This window comes from Hippocampus guttulatus, chromosome 16, assembly GCF_054856545.1.
Source record: "Hippocampus guttulatus isolate MCC_2025c chromosome 16, RoL_Hgut_1.0, whole genome shotgun sequence".
Lineage (NCBI taxonomy): Eukaryota > Metazoa > Chordata > Actinopteri > Syngnathiformes > Syngnathidae > Hippocampus > Hippocampus guttulatus.
In genome coordinates this window covers 59,637-75,087 of record NC_141276.1, presented here as the reverse complement: position 1 = coordinate 75,087, position 15,451 = coordinate 59,637, and the positions used below count along the sequence as shown (strand labels likewise).

Sequence of the window (15,451 nt, the reverse complement as noted above, 5' to 3'; positions counted from 1 at the left end):
GTAAAAAACAAAGAAAACAAACAAACAAACACAAAGGCTCAGCACAAACGGCGGACCCACTTGACCTAGTTTCTTCTCGAAACAGGAAGAACACACATTTCGGAGGTCTGCCGTTTGTGATTTGGATGGCGGCGCGGGTTGGCGCTCCTCGATTCTTTTCTCTTGTTGGACGTCGTCGCGTTTTGTCACGTGACTTCATTCACGAGTCGCTCTGAAGAGATACAATCGTGCAATAGGGACAATGATGTAGGCCAACTTTTTTGCTCACCTTTCGCATTTTATTAAGTCATTTGTCATTTTTACATTTTTTTTGTTATGTGTGGAAAAAACAGTAATGGCTTTCAATTGTACGATTTGGAATTAATCATCCATCCACGATCCAAATAGTTTCTCCTCAGGAGGGTCACGGGCGCGCCGGAGCCTCTCCCAGCCGACTTCGGGCAGTGGGCGGGGGACAGCCTGTGAACTCATTGCCAGCCCTTCCGCCGACGTTCCGCAAACATGTTCGGCACACCGAGGACCGTTAATCGTCGAGCGACACGAACGTGACCGTGAACGGTTGTCCGTCCATGTGTCCCGTTGTTACGATTCTGCGGGCGGCGATCCCGACCGTTCAACTATCTCGCCCGTGGGCCCAACCAGTCGGGCGCGTCGCTCAGGGCGTTAGTAGGCCATTCCGGTCGCGCTCGGCAAGCCTTCCGCCGTGCGTCCGATACGGGGTCAAAGATTGAATTTTCTCAACGACCGAAAATCGGTTCCCCGGGTAGCGTTTCTGAACATCCCGGTCGGCGGTACACCTTTCCCACCTGGTGGCGAGGCGTCTTCTCTAGCGCATTCTGGGCACGCTACGGACGTCGCCCGGACTGCGGCGTCTGTGGAGAAGATGATGTAATGAGGGACGGCAATTGTAGGTTACGGGCCCTCCATGAGGAGTTGGGATTTGTCTTTTGCCAGTTTATCAGCCCTCCCGTTCGCCCCGGACTCCGTGACGACGGGTTGCTTAACCGTGCAAACGAGAAGATTGTCCGTGGGTTATTTCGGGTTTTCGATGTGACGTAAAGCGGCAATTTCAAATGTCAAGGGAAGAAAAGGTCATGCAAAATGGTGACCGTGTTATTTCTCCATCAATTCTTGTTTGTTCTTGGATTGTTGCTGCGATTAAAGATACTGATCCCGCGTGACGGCGCGTCCACGGCCTCCACCGTCACTCCCGGCTGCCGCATCACTTTGTCCAGCGTCGTCTTCTTGATGGCAGCCGGGGAAATCCTCTCCCGGTCCGCCAACGACTGCAGTTCCCTTTTAGGGGAGGAAGCAGGCGAGGCTTTGAGTAAAATTTGAGCGCAGCAGTATAAAATCAAGAAAAGCCGCCGATGCGTGCGAAAGGCGACATTCGTCAGGCTACCTCTTCATCGCAAGTGAAACGCCAGAAGACACCAAGATAGCCGTCTAGATCTTTACGCGGCGTTCTTCGTCGACGAGCAGAAAGCCGAAGGGAATGAGAAGATTCGCAGCAAGTAGAACCAGACCAGAATGAGCCCATTGAGAGCATAAACACTCAATAACGATGAGGAATCTTCGAGTGAGCGAGTCTACGGTAGCCGTGGACGTACGGCGTTCCTTCTTGCCAAACATCACCAACAAATGGACACCATCCGTCCGACGGGGCTTCTCCTGAACAGGGTCGCGTCGCAGCCTATCGGAGCCGACTTTGGGCTCGAGGCCGACTCCGCCCCGGTCGCCGGTCAGCCGCGGGGCGCATAGAGACACCGACAAGCGTTCGCACAGTCACCGAGTGGCAACCGATCCCGCGCTGCCCGCGCGCAAGTCAGGCGAGCCGACCGCTACGCGTCAGTGACTTTGGGAAATAGCTTGACAAAGCCAATTCCAATCAAGCCGGGCTGTCGGCTAAAAACAGACGAGATGGCACCGCGGCGACATCGGCGGCAAGGGCTTCGCATCCGGCGGCCGCCGCGACGCGGAGCCCTTTTGCGGCGGTCACCTGGTCCGAACGCAGGAGGCCTCGACCGCATTGATGAGGAGGCTGCGGAATCCGCCGCTCTCCGTGACGTGCGGGGCGTGGATGGTGGCGCCCCCCGGCGAGCATACGTTGTCCTTCAGCTGCCCGGGGTGCCGCTCCGAGTCGAGTAACATCCGAGCGGCGCCCTTCCAAAGACACAAAAGGAGGAAGATTAAGACGGCATCGGCTCAGCGCTGATTGTGCGATTGACTTTGAGCCGCCGGATTTCAGGAAAGTGTGCAGAAAAGGGAGGTACAATTCGGAGAGAGGGGGCGTTTATTTGTTCAATTGGAAGGAGGCGACGGAGCGAGGCACCGCGTCACCGCCGACATTTTTCACAAGGCAAACAACGCGCGGCTTGCTTCAATGAAATTGCTTTTGCGCGTACAAACAACTGAAAAGCCAACTCCCGAAAGACAACGGATTTCTATTTCCTTGCATCAGAGAACATGACAAATGTTCAAACTATCCAAAAAGGTCGTGTTTTATTTACAAACCGATTTCAACGAGAACAGACCGACGACCCATTCGCACTCGACGTAACCGCATTTTGTCCCTTCACACAAACAACCTTTTCCACTACACTTGTACAGTCGTCAATCGTATTGAGCTTTCCTCGTCTGCGGTGGCTACCGAGTCAAGCGCGACACCGAGCGGTTAAGGTCGGTGTCGCCGTTTTGTCCTGGCTAGCTGCGTTCACTGGGGATTTGTATCGATGCAAATGACTCGCGTGCGGTCGAAGGCGCTCGGAAATGTTCATCGACATCGAATAGGCGCGGCGCTCATACCAGCAGGAGCGTGAGCTCCGAGGCGGACGGCGAGTCTCCTGGGCGGGCCCATCTTCACGCCGCCGTCAGCCAGCGCCTCCACGGCGGTGAAAGCCTGCGAGAGCGCCGGCGGTCTTCGGTTAAAAGCGGGGTCCTGTCCGTTCACGGAAACCGAGCGAAAGGCAGTTAGGCGCGAGGCGGCAGCACGAGTGCGAGTGACTCACGTAAGCGGGGCCGCTTCCGCTCAGGCCCGTGACGGCATCGATGAGGTCCTCCTCCACCTCGGTGCGGTAACCCACGCTGGCCATCAGCTGCTCGAGCAGCTTCCCGTCCTCCACCTGCGCGTGCGTACCCGTGGCGTACACCGTCGCCCCTTCGCGCACCACCACCGGCGTGTTGGTCATGCAACGCATGACCTTCGGGGCGGCGCGATGCCGCAGCAGCTTCTGCAAAGGCGCGCCCCGGTTACAATCCCGCCGCCGGCTGGAAACCGAGACGGCGCGCGCAACGCGTCAGCCGAAAGAGGCTCCGGTAGGGGGCGGGGGCGCAAGAAGGGGCGTCGGAGCGCCAAAGCCGCGGGAGGAAAATTATTTCCATTCAGTTTCCAGTTTAACCGTTGCATTTTGGAAACCCGACCGCAACGGGGACCGCATCGAGCAGCGGCTGCCGCCGCTATTCCTGCACACTCTTTTTTGGGGGGGTTGTTTTGTATTCACCCGCCAGACTCCGTAACTTAAAATCAAAGTTTTATATCCCCTGAAAATGAGATTGACACGTGTAAACATATAAAAAGGAAGGAACAAATGTCGGTCGTTGCGTGTCCGCATAGCGCTGGGAAAGTAGGCGGTCGCGCCCGCGGCTAGAGGAAACGGACGAATGACTCCTTGAAAGCGGCACACCGACTCGCCTTTTCGATAGAAGCGATGGTGACGCCGGCAGCGCAGGATACGATAAGGTGGCGATCTTCCATGCTCGGTCCAATCTCGTCCAGCACGAAGGGAATGATGTGAGGCTTCACCGCCAGGAAGAGGACGTCGCTCTTGCTCACCGTCTCTTTGTTGCTGGTGGTGACGTGCACCCCTAATGTCTGCACGGATATTGTCACCGACTTGCAATTCTCACGAAGAAAGGGAGAGCTTTTCAAAAGGTTTACCCACCCGAAGTCCCTGCACTGTGGGGAGATCGGTTTCCGGGGAGCTGGCGGTGATCCTGCGGGCGGCTACGACACCTGAACACGTCCTCGGATCAGCTCGCCGTACGCCGTTCGCAACATGACCGAATGAGCGTTGGAAGCCAACCGTACCTGCCGCCGCGAAGCCTCGCACCAGGGCGTGAGCCACCTGGCCCGCTCCTATGAAGCCGACGCTCATCCTAGCGGCTGCCCATGGACAACATTTCAAGTTAGACGACCATAGGAGAGTCCCGTCGACCTCCATTGGCAGTCATCGAAGCTCAAGGCCGAGAATCTGGCTCGCTGCTCAATTTAGGGCCAAGCGAAGCAAAGCGATCAAGATGAGAGTAATATCGCAATGTGCTATCCGAAGAAGGAGGCGCCTCGGAAGGAAAATGAGCTGAATCACAGGTTTATTAAAGGAAACTTACAAGATTCAATGTCAACTAACTACAATATGATCAGACAAATGATGAAAGTGGAGGATTTTTATCACTTTAAGGGCGACAAATACTGTTTCTATGCGTTTCACATCAAAATGTGTTCAAAAATAATGTCAAATAATGGGCCAAATATATTTGCAGTCCATATAGGCCGTAAATGAGCTAAAATGTCAATTGTAACCATTCGTTGAAATACTTACACGCGTTATTTACCTGCGTTGCGGAGAGAACGTGAAAACGACGATTGAAAATGATCGGCTAAGTCGCTGAAAGCTGAAGGCTAACTATTGAAGTTTCGTTCTAAGCGAATCCAAGTTGTTAAACAATGTCACCGCGTACCCAAAAAAGAGAGAAACGGACATAAAGACAAACTACTGCAAGAAACTGTCGTTTCACGTCGCTCTCGCCTTGCTGTCACTTGTGCCTGACTACCTGAGGGCCAAACGTTTGACGGACGGATGCGAGAGCCAATTCAGGCGCACGTTTTGTTCAACGTGTCACAACCGACCAATCCTGTCGTCGGAAACCACAAATCGAGGGCGGGCTATTTTAAAGGGCGACCGGTTGCACCAGTTTGTGCCGCGGGAGGGAAAGACGAGCACAGTCGCTTGCGATCAGGTGGGGGCGAAGCTCACATCCGCTGGCGTCAAGTGGAAATGGCGACTGTATCGCGGGAACTGCCCTACTTGGCCAGGTTATTCAAAGGTAACGTTTCAAAATGAAGTCGGATGGGGCTAGCGTTAGAAGGAGCGAAGATCAGTGTTGTGAATTACCGGAATTGTGGCGCTCGTTTGCTGGACTCGCTGGCAAGGAAGGGTTCAAATTGTCGGTAAACTGACAAAAGTTTGTATTTGTTGCCGTTTAGCGCCGAAGACGTGTCCCTGGAGCCGCAATAGCACATCACCGGCCAAAAAAGCCCACCGGTGCCTGTAGTGTACTTTCTCCGCAAACTGAGGCGAGCAAGAGCCCCCCCCCCCTCCTCCTCCCTCCCCGTTCTGCCACAGACGGTGAGTGACCCTGACATCCGCTCATTGCACTTGAACAATGCACTACCCAACTTTCACCCTGTTGATTGCTATTTATGCTTTTATTTGATGATATTCACGTTTGCATGTCTTATGCAGCTCCGTTTCGCCGCCCTTATTTTTCGCCGTGTGTTTTCAATGCACTGCATGTTTGCACTGCGGTTGAGAGGAAAGAAATTCCATCCGTGCTGCCTGTTGTACGTCGATCATATTTGACAATAAAGCTGACTTGACTTTTGAACCACCGCCGACATGAGCCAACCATCGACCCTTTCACCAATCACGTCTTCCCGATGGCAAAACCTCTTGCGGCACTATTGAAAGACAGGGTCACGGTTATTTTTGCTGTGTTCCCCCCCCCCCCCCCCCACTGCTGTAGTTTAAATCCGTGACGACCTGAAAATGGGACGCAGCCCACAGTTTACATTTCAACAGGAAATTTGATTCCAAAATGGTAGTTGTGATCAGATCATCGACAAGCTCCGCGGAAGCCCGATATTCAACTCGTTCATTTGAATCGGGTGCGTCGCAACAGGGAGGGATGGAAAACATGCGGGACCGGAATGTCTTTTGTAATACCTAGACTGACCCGTGAGAGGCGGCATCCCGACCGCCGGAAAACCCAAAGACGGAGGATTAGTCGAAGAAGCGAGAGCAGAAGCTTGGCTATCTGCGCTTTATTAAACACACTACACAAGCACTCGGCACAACCGGCGTGAGCATCGGCTAGCGCGGGAAAAATCTCTCTCGACACACCCCGCGTCATTGGACAATAGTCTTTGAGAGACATCGAAGAAGCGGGCCTTTGCGTAAGGTTGATCCATCGCTCCAAATTGTCCTCGGGTGTGATTGTGAGCGCCAATGCTCTTTTGTCTGCGCGCGCCTTGCGATTGGCAACCGGTTGAGGGTGTAGCCCGAAGACGGCCGGGATAGGCGCCGGCACACCCGCGACCCTCGTGAGGAGACACGGATGAGAAAAAGTACGGACGGGCGGACGGATGGATGGACATTCAGACAGCAGCACTGGCGACAAAGCGAATCCTCTGCGCGTAGAGCAGGTCAACAAAGTAAAGGATGAGGTTGACGACGGTGAACACGGCCACCACCAGCTTGCTGTCCCAGGGGCATTCTCCACGCGGACAGACCTCCGGGCGATCGGTCAAGCCGTACTTCTTGTCAAAGCTGAAGATGGGCCACACCAGCGCGGCGCTGAGGTAGAGGATCACCGCCGCGAAGGTGTAGATGATCACAAACCGATCGAAGGGGAAGCGCAGGGACGACGTCCTGCCCGATATGGTCAGTACGACCACGAGCGCGGTGATGGAGAAGCACAGGCCGTACACCGCCACGCAGTACTCGGTGGCGGCGTAGTTGTCGTACTCGCCGTAATTGTCCAGCGCTCCGAAAATAATGCAGGCCACGAATCCCTGGACCACCTTGAGTAGACCGGAGACGGTCGCCATGTAGCCCGCCACGGCGCCCGGCTTGGCGCGAGTTATGAACACTTCGGCGGCGTAAGGGAAGACCGAGGCGCCGGAGACGACGGTCACGGCGATGCGGTAGGCCCGCTCCTCGCAGCCCCCGTCGGGGCAGTCGGCTTCCAGGAAGTAGACGGGGTACACCGCCGAGGCGGTGACGTACATGAGCGTCGCCAGCGCGGCGAAAGCCACCGTCAAGTTGTCCCACGAGACGGGCACGCAGACGCTGAGTCGCGTGACGTCCAGGCTGAACACCACCAGCGTGACGGCGAAGCAGAAGCACCACGCGAACATGCAGAAGTACCCGTAGGTGGCGCCGTAGCCCGCGCCGTGCGACACCAGGGCCATGATGCCGGAGCCCAAGAGCAGCTGGCACATTCGGGCCGCGCCCAAAGGCGACAGCACGGCTTCTTTGTTGAGGTAGTGTCCGCCGTGAGCGTCCATGGCGCGCGGGCGTCTCGGCCGCTTTCGCGCTTGCCTTTTCGAGCTGGCGCTGAATTAGGAGGGCCTGCGCCTCATTTGCCACGGAGCTTCGCGCTCCGAACGACCCTTCCCCGTCGATTCCCTCGCGTATTCAAAGGAAGCGGCTTACGATGAAGAGAAGTTACCTTCGCTTTCAAGAGGAATTTGTCTCGGCCGCGCTTGGCTTGGCTCGGAGCGACGGCGGCGCGAGGGAACCGTCCAAGGTTTGTCAGCAAATCTTTTAAAAAATTCCAAGGTCAGCCCTGTGCCGCGAGCCTTCCTTAGATCGGGTCGCGCGTCGCTCGTGCGGCAAAGCCGCCGCCGACCGACGGGTTGGCTCGTTCTTTGGTCCCGTCGGTCAAGTCGCTCGGCGTCTCCGTCGAAAAAACTCTGATCGTCCTCTCCGGTCGCCGTTTGTCTTTGGTCTGAACGCGCTCGGCGGCGGCTCGCTCAGGAGGGCTGCTGAAATCAAAGCGCGGGCGCGCCCCGGTTGCGGGCCCCCGGCCGGCGCTATAAATAGGGGCTGTGTTTTCGGCGGCGGCGTGGGAGGCTACGTGTGGCGGGCGGCGGCGGGGGGAGTCGCCTTTCTCGGGAGGCCGAGTCGCAGCTGCAACTGCCATTTATACGCCGCGTAATAACGGGGCCGAAGGCCGAGACGCCCGTTCCGGACGGCAATTACGCGCCGTCCCACCATCAAATTATAGAGAAGCGCCGGCAGATTTCAGCTCGGAAGTTGAACGTCAAGTGGTAGTTACCCAAAATACTTGCCGTACTTGTGACATTTGTCTTCTGGGATGTTCAATTGACATTACATCTTGGCTGTTCTTATGTAAAAAAAAAATGCATGTGTTTTTGTTCATATGTATCACATTGTGAGCACAAGAAACATCAAGTCGCAAGTACGCATCTGAGCACAAACTTGTTTCGCTAAACCACAAAATGGTCGAGCAACACTCGCAACGCTCCAACGATTGAGTGAAAAGTGGACACGCCGTTTACGAGCTCATTACGCTCCGCTTCTGCTTTGTATTTTACAATGAACTCGACTGCCGTGTTTTGCTCGCGTGCCAACGCGCCGGCACTATATCTCTCTTTAGTTTTATGTATTCATTTTTATTTAAAGAAGCCCATCAATGTCTAGTTATGCAGTTGAGTTTAGAGGCTAAAGTTGGAAGAAAAAAAAAAAGATTCTAGGAGGGCGACCCAATCGATACCTGTGCATTTCTTGGCGCGGGTGCTTCGTGAATTGCTACGAATGCCCTCAAAGAGCTCGCCCGGTGGCACGAGAGCAGCTGTGCAGCGCTTCTAACCTGCACGAAAGTCACATAGCAGTGGAAAAACTCTTGGGCTAATAAGCCAACGGCTCAGCGATTGGCAGCGCTGAGCTTTGTCGTGACCTTGGAAAAGGGTCAAATCCGCTAACTTCAAACCAAACCCTTTTATGACCTTACAACTGGACGTCCTTTGGTGTTTTTTCCTTCAACCCGTCTAACAATACAATCATTGTAATATTAATCGATGTGTGAGGGGAATCATCCACAAACATAAACAGATATAAAAAATATACATACACTGTAGATATAGACACACACACACGTCTACTTTGTATGTATGTATTGCGTCTTCTCTTTCGGGTCAAACGCAAAGAAATGCAGTCAACACATGGGGGGGGGGGCAGCCATGTATTTACAATTTTACAAAGAATCACTTCTCTGTGGGAGAAAATAGCACTTATAAATATGATTTACACAACAAAATAAATATGCAAATAGCCGACGTAGTTGAAGTTTCTCCTGTGAAAAATATGTTGCAGAATAATATCATGAATAATCGCGTTCCTTCTGCGGATGGTGTGAGGAAAATACGCCCTTCCAAAGACATGCGTCCGTACAACATTGGCCGTCTCCTCAAAGATGATCTGTATGATGATATGGAAGCGCGGAGTTGACAGAACCTAAACGGAGACTCGGAGCGTCCTCAATGCACAATATTTGTCTCCCTTTGCATCGATCGAAGGGTTCTTTGGGCCTTGAGGGGGGTGATTCAAGAGGTACTTTGGATCAAATGGCACCGTGGCGTGTGCGCGTGCGCGTGCGCGTGGCTCATGCCGATGACCCCAAAGGGCCCGCGGGTGGACCGAGCGGCCGCCGTTTGTAGTTCGATTCGGTCGACGGGGAAGGAAGCCGATTTTCGAACGAAAAAAAAGGAAGACCGCGGCATACGGTCGCGCCCGCCACAATCCGCGTCCGCGCGCGCGGCGGTGACGTCTCGCCTCTGTGATTTTGGACCGGGCCGCATTTCCCCACCGTCGTTTTCTTTTCCGGCTACGATGCTTTAATAGGATTCCCAAAACGCGTTTGTACGAATAAAAGCGTCGCGGGCATCTTCCAAGTCTGCGAACGGATCTCCCCGGCCGCTCGCGCGATCGGTTCGGTTCGTGCTTTGAGGTGCGCCGGTGAACGGGATGTCTGTCGTAAGAGGGAAGACGAAGGCGGCGGGAGCGGTCGGGGGTATCGGGTACGGACGGCGGCCGCATCCCCGCTCGGGCTCGAGCCGGAGCGTAGAGCGGCGCGGGGCTTTGAGTTTGCGGGCCGGCGCCTTTAGCCGCCGGCGCTCAGCATGCCCAGGAGCTTGCCGGGCTCCAAGCCCTGCTGCCGGGCCATCTTCTGCACGTCGAAGCCCATGCGCGTCAGGAACTGGATGACGTTCATTTCCTGGCCCGTGAACTGGTCTCGGACGGCGGGGCAGGTGGGGTTGCAGTGCGGCCACGGGCAGCTGTCCATCAAATGCACGGGGCAGCCTTTGGGCGGGGCTTTGTTGTTCCCGTTGTCCTGGAGGCTGCGGTCCCAGCAGTGCAGCGCCCGGGCCAAGGAAGTGCCTTTGACCTGCACGTCTGTCCAGTAGCTGCAAGGCGACGCCAGAGGACGCTCTTAACTCGCAAGAAAAGCAAGAAAAGCGGCGCCGGCCACTCACCTTCTCGTGATGACTTCGTGCGAGAGGCACGCCGGGGCGAACATGGCTCTGAAACGGAAGGCATTTTTCAATCCGCCCCGCCCCGCCCCGCCCCTCCCCGACACAAACCAGCACGTTGACTCACGGCACGTCTTTGAGCGTATTCCTCAGCTCCGCGCCCAGATTTTGGATGTAACGCCACTGGCCTTCCTGCACGGGCTGTCCCGTCAACTGAATGTTGTCGACGGTCAACTGGGCCTCGTCGAACAGCCACTGGACCACAAAGACCGGGCCTAAAATTGCCACAATATCAAAGCGCGATACGGCACTCCCCGCGGATCGGCGAATTTGATTTGCGCGGGCCCGAAGCCTACTTTTGATGGACGGAAAGACTCGGTAGCCAAAGAAGCAGTTCCACTCTTCTCCTTCGTGGGCTTGTCTGCATTTCTCTGGCACCACTCCTCCCCAGTACCTGGCCAAGAGGTCAAAGACGCCGTGCAGATCAGTGACCGATTCGCCGCGGCCGAGTGTGGCGCTGTCCTAGACGCTCCGGCAGGTGGCGCGCTTGCATCGCGAAAGAAAGACGAGGCGGTTGAGCCGCAAGATCATCGGCTCCGGCCGGTGAGCTCCGAGAGCGGGGCCCGTCCGAGTTTGACAGCGTTGCCGCCGGCTCTGTCGGTTGATGCACTTGCCAAGGGAGCTGCATATTGAGCGGCTCGCCGGTCCGGCGTTCCGCTTTGCAGCGCATCAAGCGGGCGAAAGAGCGCCGCGTTCGCTCGAATCAAATAAATAGGAGCGGCGCGTAAAGCGTCTGCCTACTTGATGCCTCTCTTGATGGTCTCGGCGGGAGCGCAGCTGAGCGCGTCCAAGCAGTCCGTAAAGTCGTACTGCTTGTTGTCCAGGAACCAGCCGGAATCGGCCAGGCCGCGCACGTGTATGCCGCCGTGGCCCAGACCCTCCAGGAGCTCCGACACGCGGTCCACGTTCAGCAGCACCCCCGTCCCGCCGGCACTGCGCGCACACGGGATCGCACGGCTTCAGACGGGCCGCCGGAACGGCCGCGCGGCTCCTCCGGCGAACGCACCTGCTCCCGGCTAGCAGCAGGACCTTGGCGCCGTCCAGTCCCTTCCCCAGCAGCGCTTTAACCGCCTCTTGGATGATCAGCGAGCCCATAAAAGCGTAGCCGCCTCCTCGCGGCAGAGAAAGAATATGTGGCGCGGGTTTGCCTTCAAAGCTGCGATTCGAAGCGTCGAGCGACGACTTACTCTGCTCCGTTTTGGCGGCGGCGCCGCTCCACGCGTCGCTGGAGCAGTACGGCACGTACCTGTATCCACAACATTCCAAGTCACCGGATGTTCCCATCCATTTGAAAGGACTTCAAACAAACGAGACGAGGGAGTCCACCTACACCGTGTTGGCGTTCCACCAGTGAGGGTTTTCCTCCGGCAGCGGAGACAGGATGCCGGCGCCTGCGCAGACACATGGCCCGGCGGATCAGGAGCCATTGCGCGCACCCCCTCTTCTCCCTCGCCGGCGCCGTTGGCCCGCCGATGAGAGTTAGCGAAAGACGGAGACGTCCGTGCTCTCGGGGCGGCCGGCGCCGAGTCGACCCGCGCCGCACGCGCAAGTGATTCGCTCGCCGTCCCGACGGCGAACGGCGGCCGGTGTCGGGGAGCGGCTTTCCGCCGAAGCTTTTTCAACGGACCCGGAAGTCGCGCCGGCAAAACAAAAAAGAAAAACTCGAGCCGTAGCCGCGACCGGCATTTCAACTTCGGCGGACGGTTTCAAATGAGAGGGAACCGTGTTGCTTTGTCGTTCACTCGGACGATGTCGCGCGAGAAGTTGCGGCGGTGAAAGCGAGGCCTTGGCTAAAGCCGTCCGCTTCGCCTCACTCGCTTGAGTCGGCCTCTGACTTTTAGTCACTGTGACCCAACGGTCAAAACACAACGGGGCCCATTCGGCGAAGCCACCGACGCAAGAGTGACTCCGCCATCCGCAGTACGCGAAGCCATTCGACCGAGTCGGCGCAGCTGCGCGCGGGCCCGCCAGCAAACCGAGAGAGCGGAGCCGTCCGAAGCGCCGTCGTTCCGGCAGTACCGGGCGGGGCACGGGCAAGCGGCTCGAACCGAGGCGGCGCACTCTGGATTCCTGATTCGCAACCAATATTTCAGGCAATTCAGATGACCCCCCCCCCCCCCCCCCCGGAAGAACAAGTATGGAGTATCGGACAGGTGAGGCGAGGCCCACCAGTTTTGCTTTGAGGCCACTTGGACGAGCTCATCAGCCCCCTCATGGTCTCGTAGCGGCTGTCGCAGTTCTCTTTGTTGAAGCAGTACCAGCCGCCTGCGCCGAGGGTGCACAAAGAGCAAGTTATTCCCAAAAAACATCTCCGGCTGAGCGCCGCAGAGAGTGGAGTGGGGGGGGGGGGCATATCCGTGCTTTGTACTTACCCTCCAGGAATATCAACCAGCGTCTGCTTCCTCTGGATTCTTTCAGGTAATACCTGAGGGACATCCAAGAACACATCATCGTCTCCCGTACAATCGGCAGTGACGTGACAGCTTGTCGTTTTTGCACCGGCGCGTTTGAAACGTCGACTTTCCAACTCTTAGGTCGCCGACGGCCGTAAAGCCTTCGCAATTTCTGCTGTCGCTTATTCAGACTTTGATCTTGAACGTCAGCGTCCCGTCGCTTTGTCGAGTGCCATCTTCTGAAACAAATCAATCGATAAGCGCATCCTCATCGAAAAGGCGATCGCGAGGGCGGATCGGCGATACGGCTTATCTCGCGGCCGAGAGCGGTCCGGGCGCCGCCGTGTTCCTTTGAGCTCATCGTTCTTCGGCGGTGATGTCACCACAACAGCGATGACCACGTCGATTGGCATTTGAGATCGCCTCAGTCGCTCCGGCTTCAGACCCGCGCGGCCCCGTGCGACCCATTCCGGGGCAAAGCCGACTTTGCCGAGCGAGAGGTCGACGAGACGCGCCGCCAGCCGCCACGAAAGCTTAGCCACAGCCAAACGTAGAGCCGAGTACAAAAAGGACCATCTGCCAGTGAAGCCCCCCCCCCCCCCCCCCACGCCGCCGCGTCTCTCGAGCGCCTACGGCTTCAGCGCGCTCCTGTTACTAACGGAGGAATTATGCAGAAGGGTTACGGGTCGACGAGGCGTCATCGCCGGCCGGCTTTTCGGTCACGTCCGCGCGTCGCCGTTGCGCTCCAGCCAAGAACGACCACAAGAACCGTGCGGCGTCCGGTCGAAAGCGTCCCGCGTCTCCAGACGGCGCCGACGCGGCCGTTTTTGCAGAAACGAAAGCAAAGTCAAACGTCCTCGGTTGCGGTTACGGCGGGTCGTGAAAGCATTTCATCCGTCTTGCCGCGCCAGCCGATAAAACCTCAAGGCCAAAAGGCAGCCGAGCCTCTCTGGAATCATTTCCCCTCAATTCGGATGCCACTTCAAAGCTTTGATTCAATAACCGACAAACAAACGGCCCCTTGTCGGACCAAAGTGAGCGAGCAAGCGACGCCAGTTACTCCAAAGAGGAAGAAGGCGCTCTCGAATCGAGTGGCGCGACTCGTCCGTTGCGGGTGTTGAAATCAGGCCGGACGCGCGCACGCCCGCGAGGCTTCCTGCGCTCAAGCGACGGGAAGGTCCCCAAAACGGCAACATCCACGTACGCGACGCGAGGATCGCCGGCTCGAATCCAAAAGCCCTCGGCTTGGCCAATTCTCGGCGGCCGGGAGGGAATTTCACTCGGCCGGATGTTGTTTTCTTTCCCGCGTTGCCCCGCGCGGATGCCAAACTCTCGAGCGGCACTCCCTCCTCCCCCTCGACGGCGCAAATGTGGTCAGAAAGTGCAAGGAGCCCCTCGACCTTTCGGGAAGCTCGGCAGCAGGCGGGGACGGGATGGGCGGAGAAGAGATGGCGAGCAAACCAAAGCTGAAGTGGACACACGCGGAGGACGGCAAAACCCGCGCCTGACTCCGGAGGTCACGAAAGCCACCCGACAACAGACTTTGCCAATCGCCGACCCCAAATTGAAGTGGAATTCGGGGAGGGGGCGCTCCCAACCTCGGTCATCAAGTCGAACTTTCTTGCCAAATTGTCAACGAAGAGCGAGAAAGAAGAGAAAGGCGAGCGGCGCAGGTGCCGCTTTTTCCTTTTTACGTACCCGGCCGGGCTGCCGTCGTTGCACGTGACCGAGGCGTTGTCCACAAAGTGCAGCCGCATGTCGTGCTCCAGCTTCTGCGCGGAGCACGGGTACAGCGACTGCGCCAGGTTCTTCACTTGCGTCATGAAGTTGTCCATGTTCTCCTCCACGGCGGTGAAATCCAGCGGGAAGCTCTCGGCGGCGTCACCCCGGTTGCCGCTCGCCGCGGGCGGCGGCGGCGCCGCGCGTCGCGGTTGCGGGTTGCGGCCGCCGCGGGACCTCCGCGCGCACAGCCCGGCCCCGGACTGCATCACGACCAGCACGAGCGGCAGCAGCGACGAGGCGGCCCGGACCGCCGTCATCTTTATTCCCCTCATACTTAACGCCGGTCCCTTCTTTTCTTTTTTTTTTTCAAATGGAAATGAAAAGGCGCTTTTGAGAAAGCCTCTCGGAGATCAGCCGTGCGATTCTCTCGCGCTCGACACTGGTGCCAGCCATGCTCTGGTATTTTATTCAAACTTCCCCCCCTTGGCTGCGCGTCCGGCCAATCAGCAGCGGCGGGGCGGGACTCCGAGGACGTCGGAGCGCCCGAGAACGACACCCACCCGGCCGGCCGCCCGCCTCCCCTTTTTTTTTTCAAATGGACTCAACGCCGCGCACACATGCCTCCTTTGATCTACGACGTTCCGGTTTTTTGTTTTTTTTTAATTGGCCTTGAAATGCAACAGCGATTTGTGATGGGCTGACGATCCTCAAAGCTTTGTCAGATGCTCGCATCGTCCCAAACCAAAGTAAGACTCATTTTGCCGTTTCACGGAAGAACGGTGTCATCGCAGTCATTTTCCTTTGATCCGGACACCAACTCCCCCTCTGCAACACCGACTGATCAAGTAGCACTACGCGTGTTATTCTTCAGATGAGCAAAATTCGTATCGTCATTGAAGAGGGGAAACCAAATCTTGGACATCTGTTTTTTTTTTAAACCCGG

At 56.9% G+C, this 15,451-nt stretch overlaps 3 protein-coding genes and 1 long non-coding RNA gene across 14 annotated transcripts; 1 reads left to right on the top strand and 3 right to left on the bottom strand.

Annotated features, from left to right (window-relative positions):
- Positions 1-256: 256 nt before the first annotated feature.
- Positions 257-4,831, bottom strand: LOC147192225 (pyrroline-5-carboxylate reductase 1, mitochondrial-like). Of its 10 annotated transcripts, none has more exons than XM_086132853.1 (8): positions 4,599-4,831; positions 4,088-4,162; positions 3,942-4,012; positions 3,692-3,871; positions 3,009-3,230; positions 2,806-2,899; positions 2,000-2,163; positions 257-1,296 (listed from the first exon to the last, which is right to left on the bottom strand). In XM_086132853.1, exons 2-8 carry the CDS (start codon positions 4,152-4,154, stop codon positions 1,159-1,161), a joined length of 936 nt encoding a protein of 311 aa, XP_085988979.1. In that variant the 5' UTR covers positions 4,155-4,162; positions 4,599-4,831; the 3' UTR covers positions 257-1,158. The 10 variants fall into 10 exon arrangements, 7 of the variants coding, with proteins under 7 accessions (XP_085988979.1, XP_085988983.1, XP_085988978.1 ...); XM_086132857.1 differs by having other exon boundaries at positions 2,798-2,899; positions 4,612-4,831; XM_086132852.1 differs by having other exon boundaries at positions 4,612-4,831.
- A 154-nt stretch (positions 4,832-4,985) lies between these two features.
- On the top strand, positions 4,986-5,664 carry LOC147192224 (uncharacterized). Its single transcript, XR_015103195.1, has 2 exons — positions 4,986-5,103; positions 5,264-5,664. It is a non-coding gene; the product is annotated as an uncharacterized LOC147192224 (long non-coding RNA).
- Positions 5,665-6,094: 430 nt separating this feature from the next.
- myadml2 (myeloid associated differentiation marker like 2) lies at positions 6,095-7,443 on the bottom strand. The gene has a single exon (XM_086133225.1). The coding sequence runs from the start codon at positions 7,343-7,345 to the stop codon at positions 6,434-6,436; it is 912 nt and encodes a 303-aa protein (XP_085989351.1). The 5' UTR covers positions 7,346-7,443; the 3' UTR covers positions 6,095-6,433.
- A 1,588-nt stretch (positions 7,444-9,031) lies between these two features.
- Positions 9,032-14,967, bottom strand: notum1a (notum, palmitoleoyl-protein carboxylesterase a). 2 transcript variants are annotated; one of them, XM_086132846.1, is made up of 11 exons: positions 14,485-14,964; positions 12,766-12,818; positions 12,563-12,658; positions 11,724-11,784; positions 11,581-11,639; positions 11,400-11,502; positions 11,135-11,326; positions 10,690-10,787; positions 10,461-10,608; positions 10,337-10,384; positions 9,032-10,267 (listed from the first exon to the last, which is right to left on the bottom strand). In XM_086132846.1, the coding sequence occupies exons 1-11, from the start codon at positions 14,838-14,840 to the stop codon at positions 9,964-9,966; spliced, it is 1,518 nt and encodes a 505-aa protein (XP_085988972.1). In that variant the 5' UTR covers positions 14,841-14,964; the 3' UTR covers positions 9,032-9,963. The 2 variants fall into 2 exon arrangements, with proteins under 2 accessions (XP_085988972.1, XP_085988971.1); XM_086132845.1 differs by having other exon boundaries at positions 11,400-11,639; positions 14,485-14,967.
- Between the last annotated feature and the right edge of the window lie 484 nt (positions 14,968-15,451).

Bases quoted from the DNA above. Each gene is read 5' to 3' on its own strand.
- notum1a (XM_086132845.1), bottom strand. From the start codon at position 14,840: ATGAGGGGAATAAAGATGACGGCGGTCCGGGCCGCCTCGTCGCTGCTG. The intron at 12,819-14,484 runs GTACGTAAAAAG...GATGTCCCTCAG, and splicing joins AACGACGGCAGCCCGGCCGG to GTATTACCTGAAAGAATCCA. The intron at 11,785-12,562 runs GTGGGCCTCGCC...GTGTCTGCGCAG, and splicing joins GTGGCCTCAAAGCAAAACTG to GCGCCGGCATCCTGTCTCCG.
- myadml2 (XM_086133225.1), bottom strand. From the start codon at position 7,345: ATGGACGCTCACGGCGGACACTACCTCAACAAAGAAGCCGTGCTGTCG.
- LOC147192225 (XM_086132851.1), bottom strand. From the start codon at position 4,154: ATGAGCGTCGGCTTCATAGGAGCGGGCCAGGTGGCTCACGCCCTGGTG. The intron at 2,900-3,008 runs GTGAGTCACTCG...GCGCTCTCGCAG, and splicing joins GCGGAAGCGGCCCCGCTTAC to GCTTTCACCGCCGTGGAGGC. The intron at 2,164-2,805 runs GTATGAGCGCCG...TGTCTTTGGAAG, and splicing joins CGGAGCTCACGCTCCTGCTG to GGCGCCGCTCGGATGTTACT.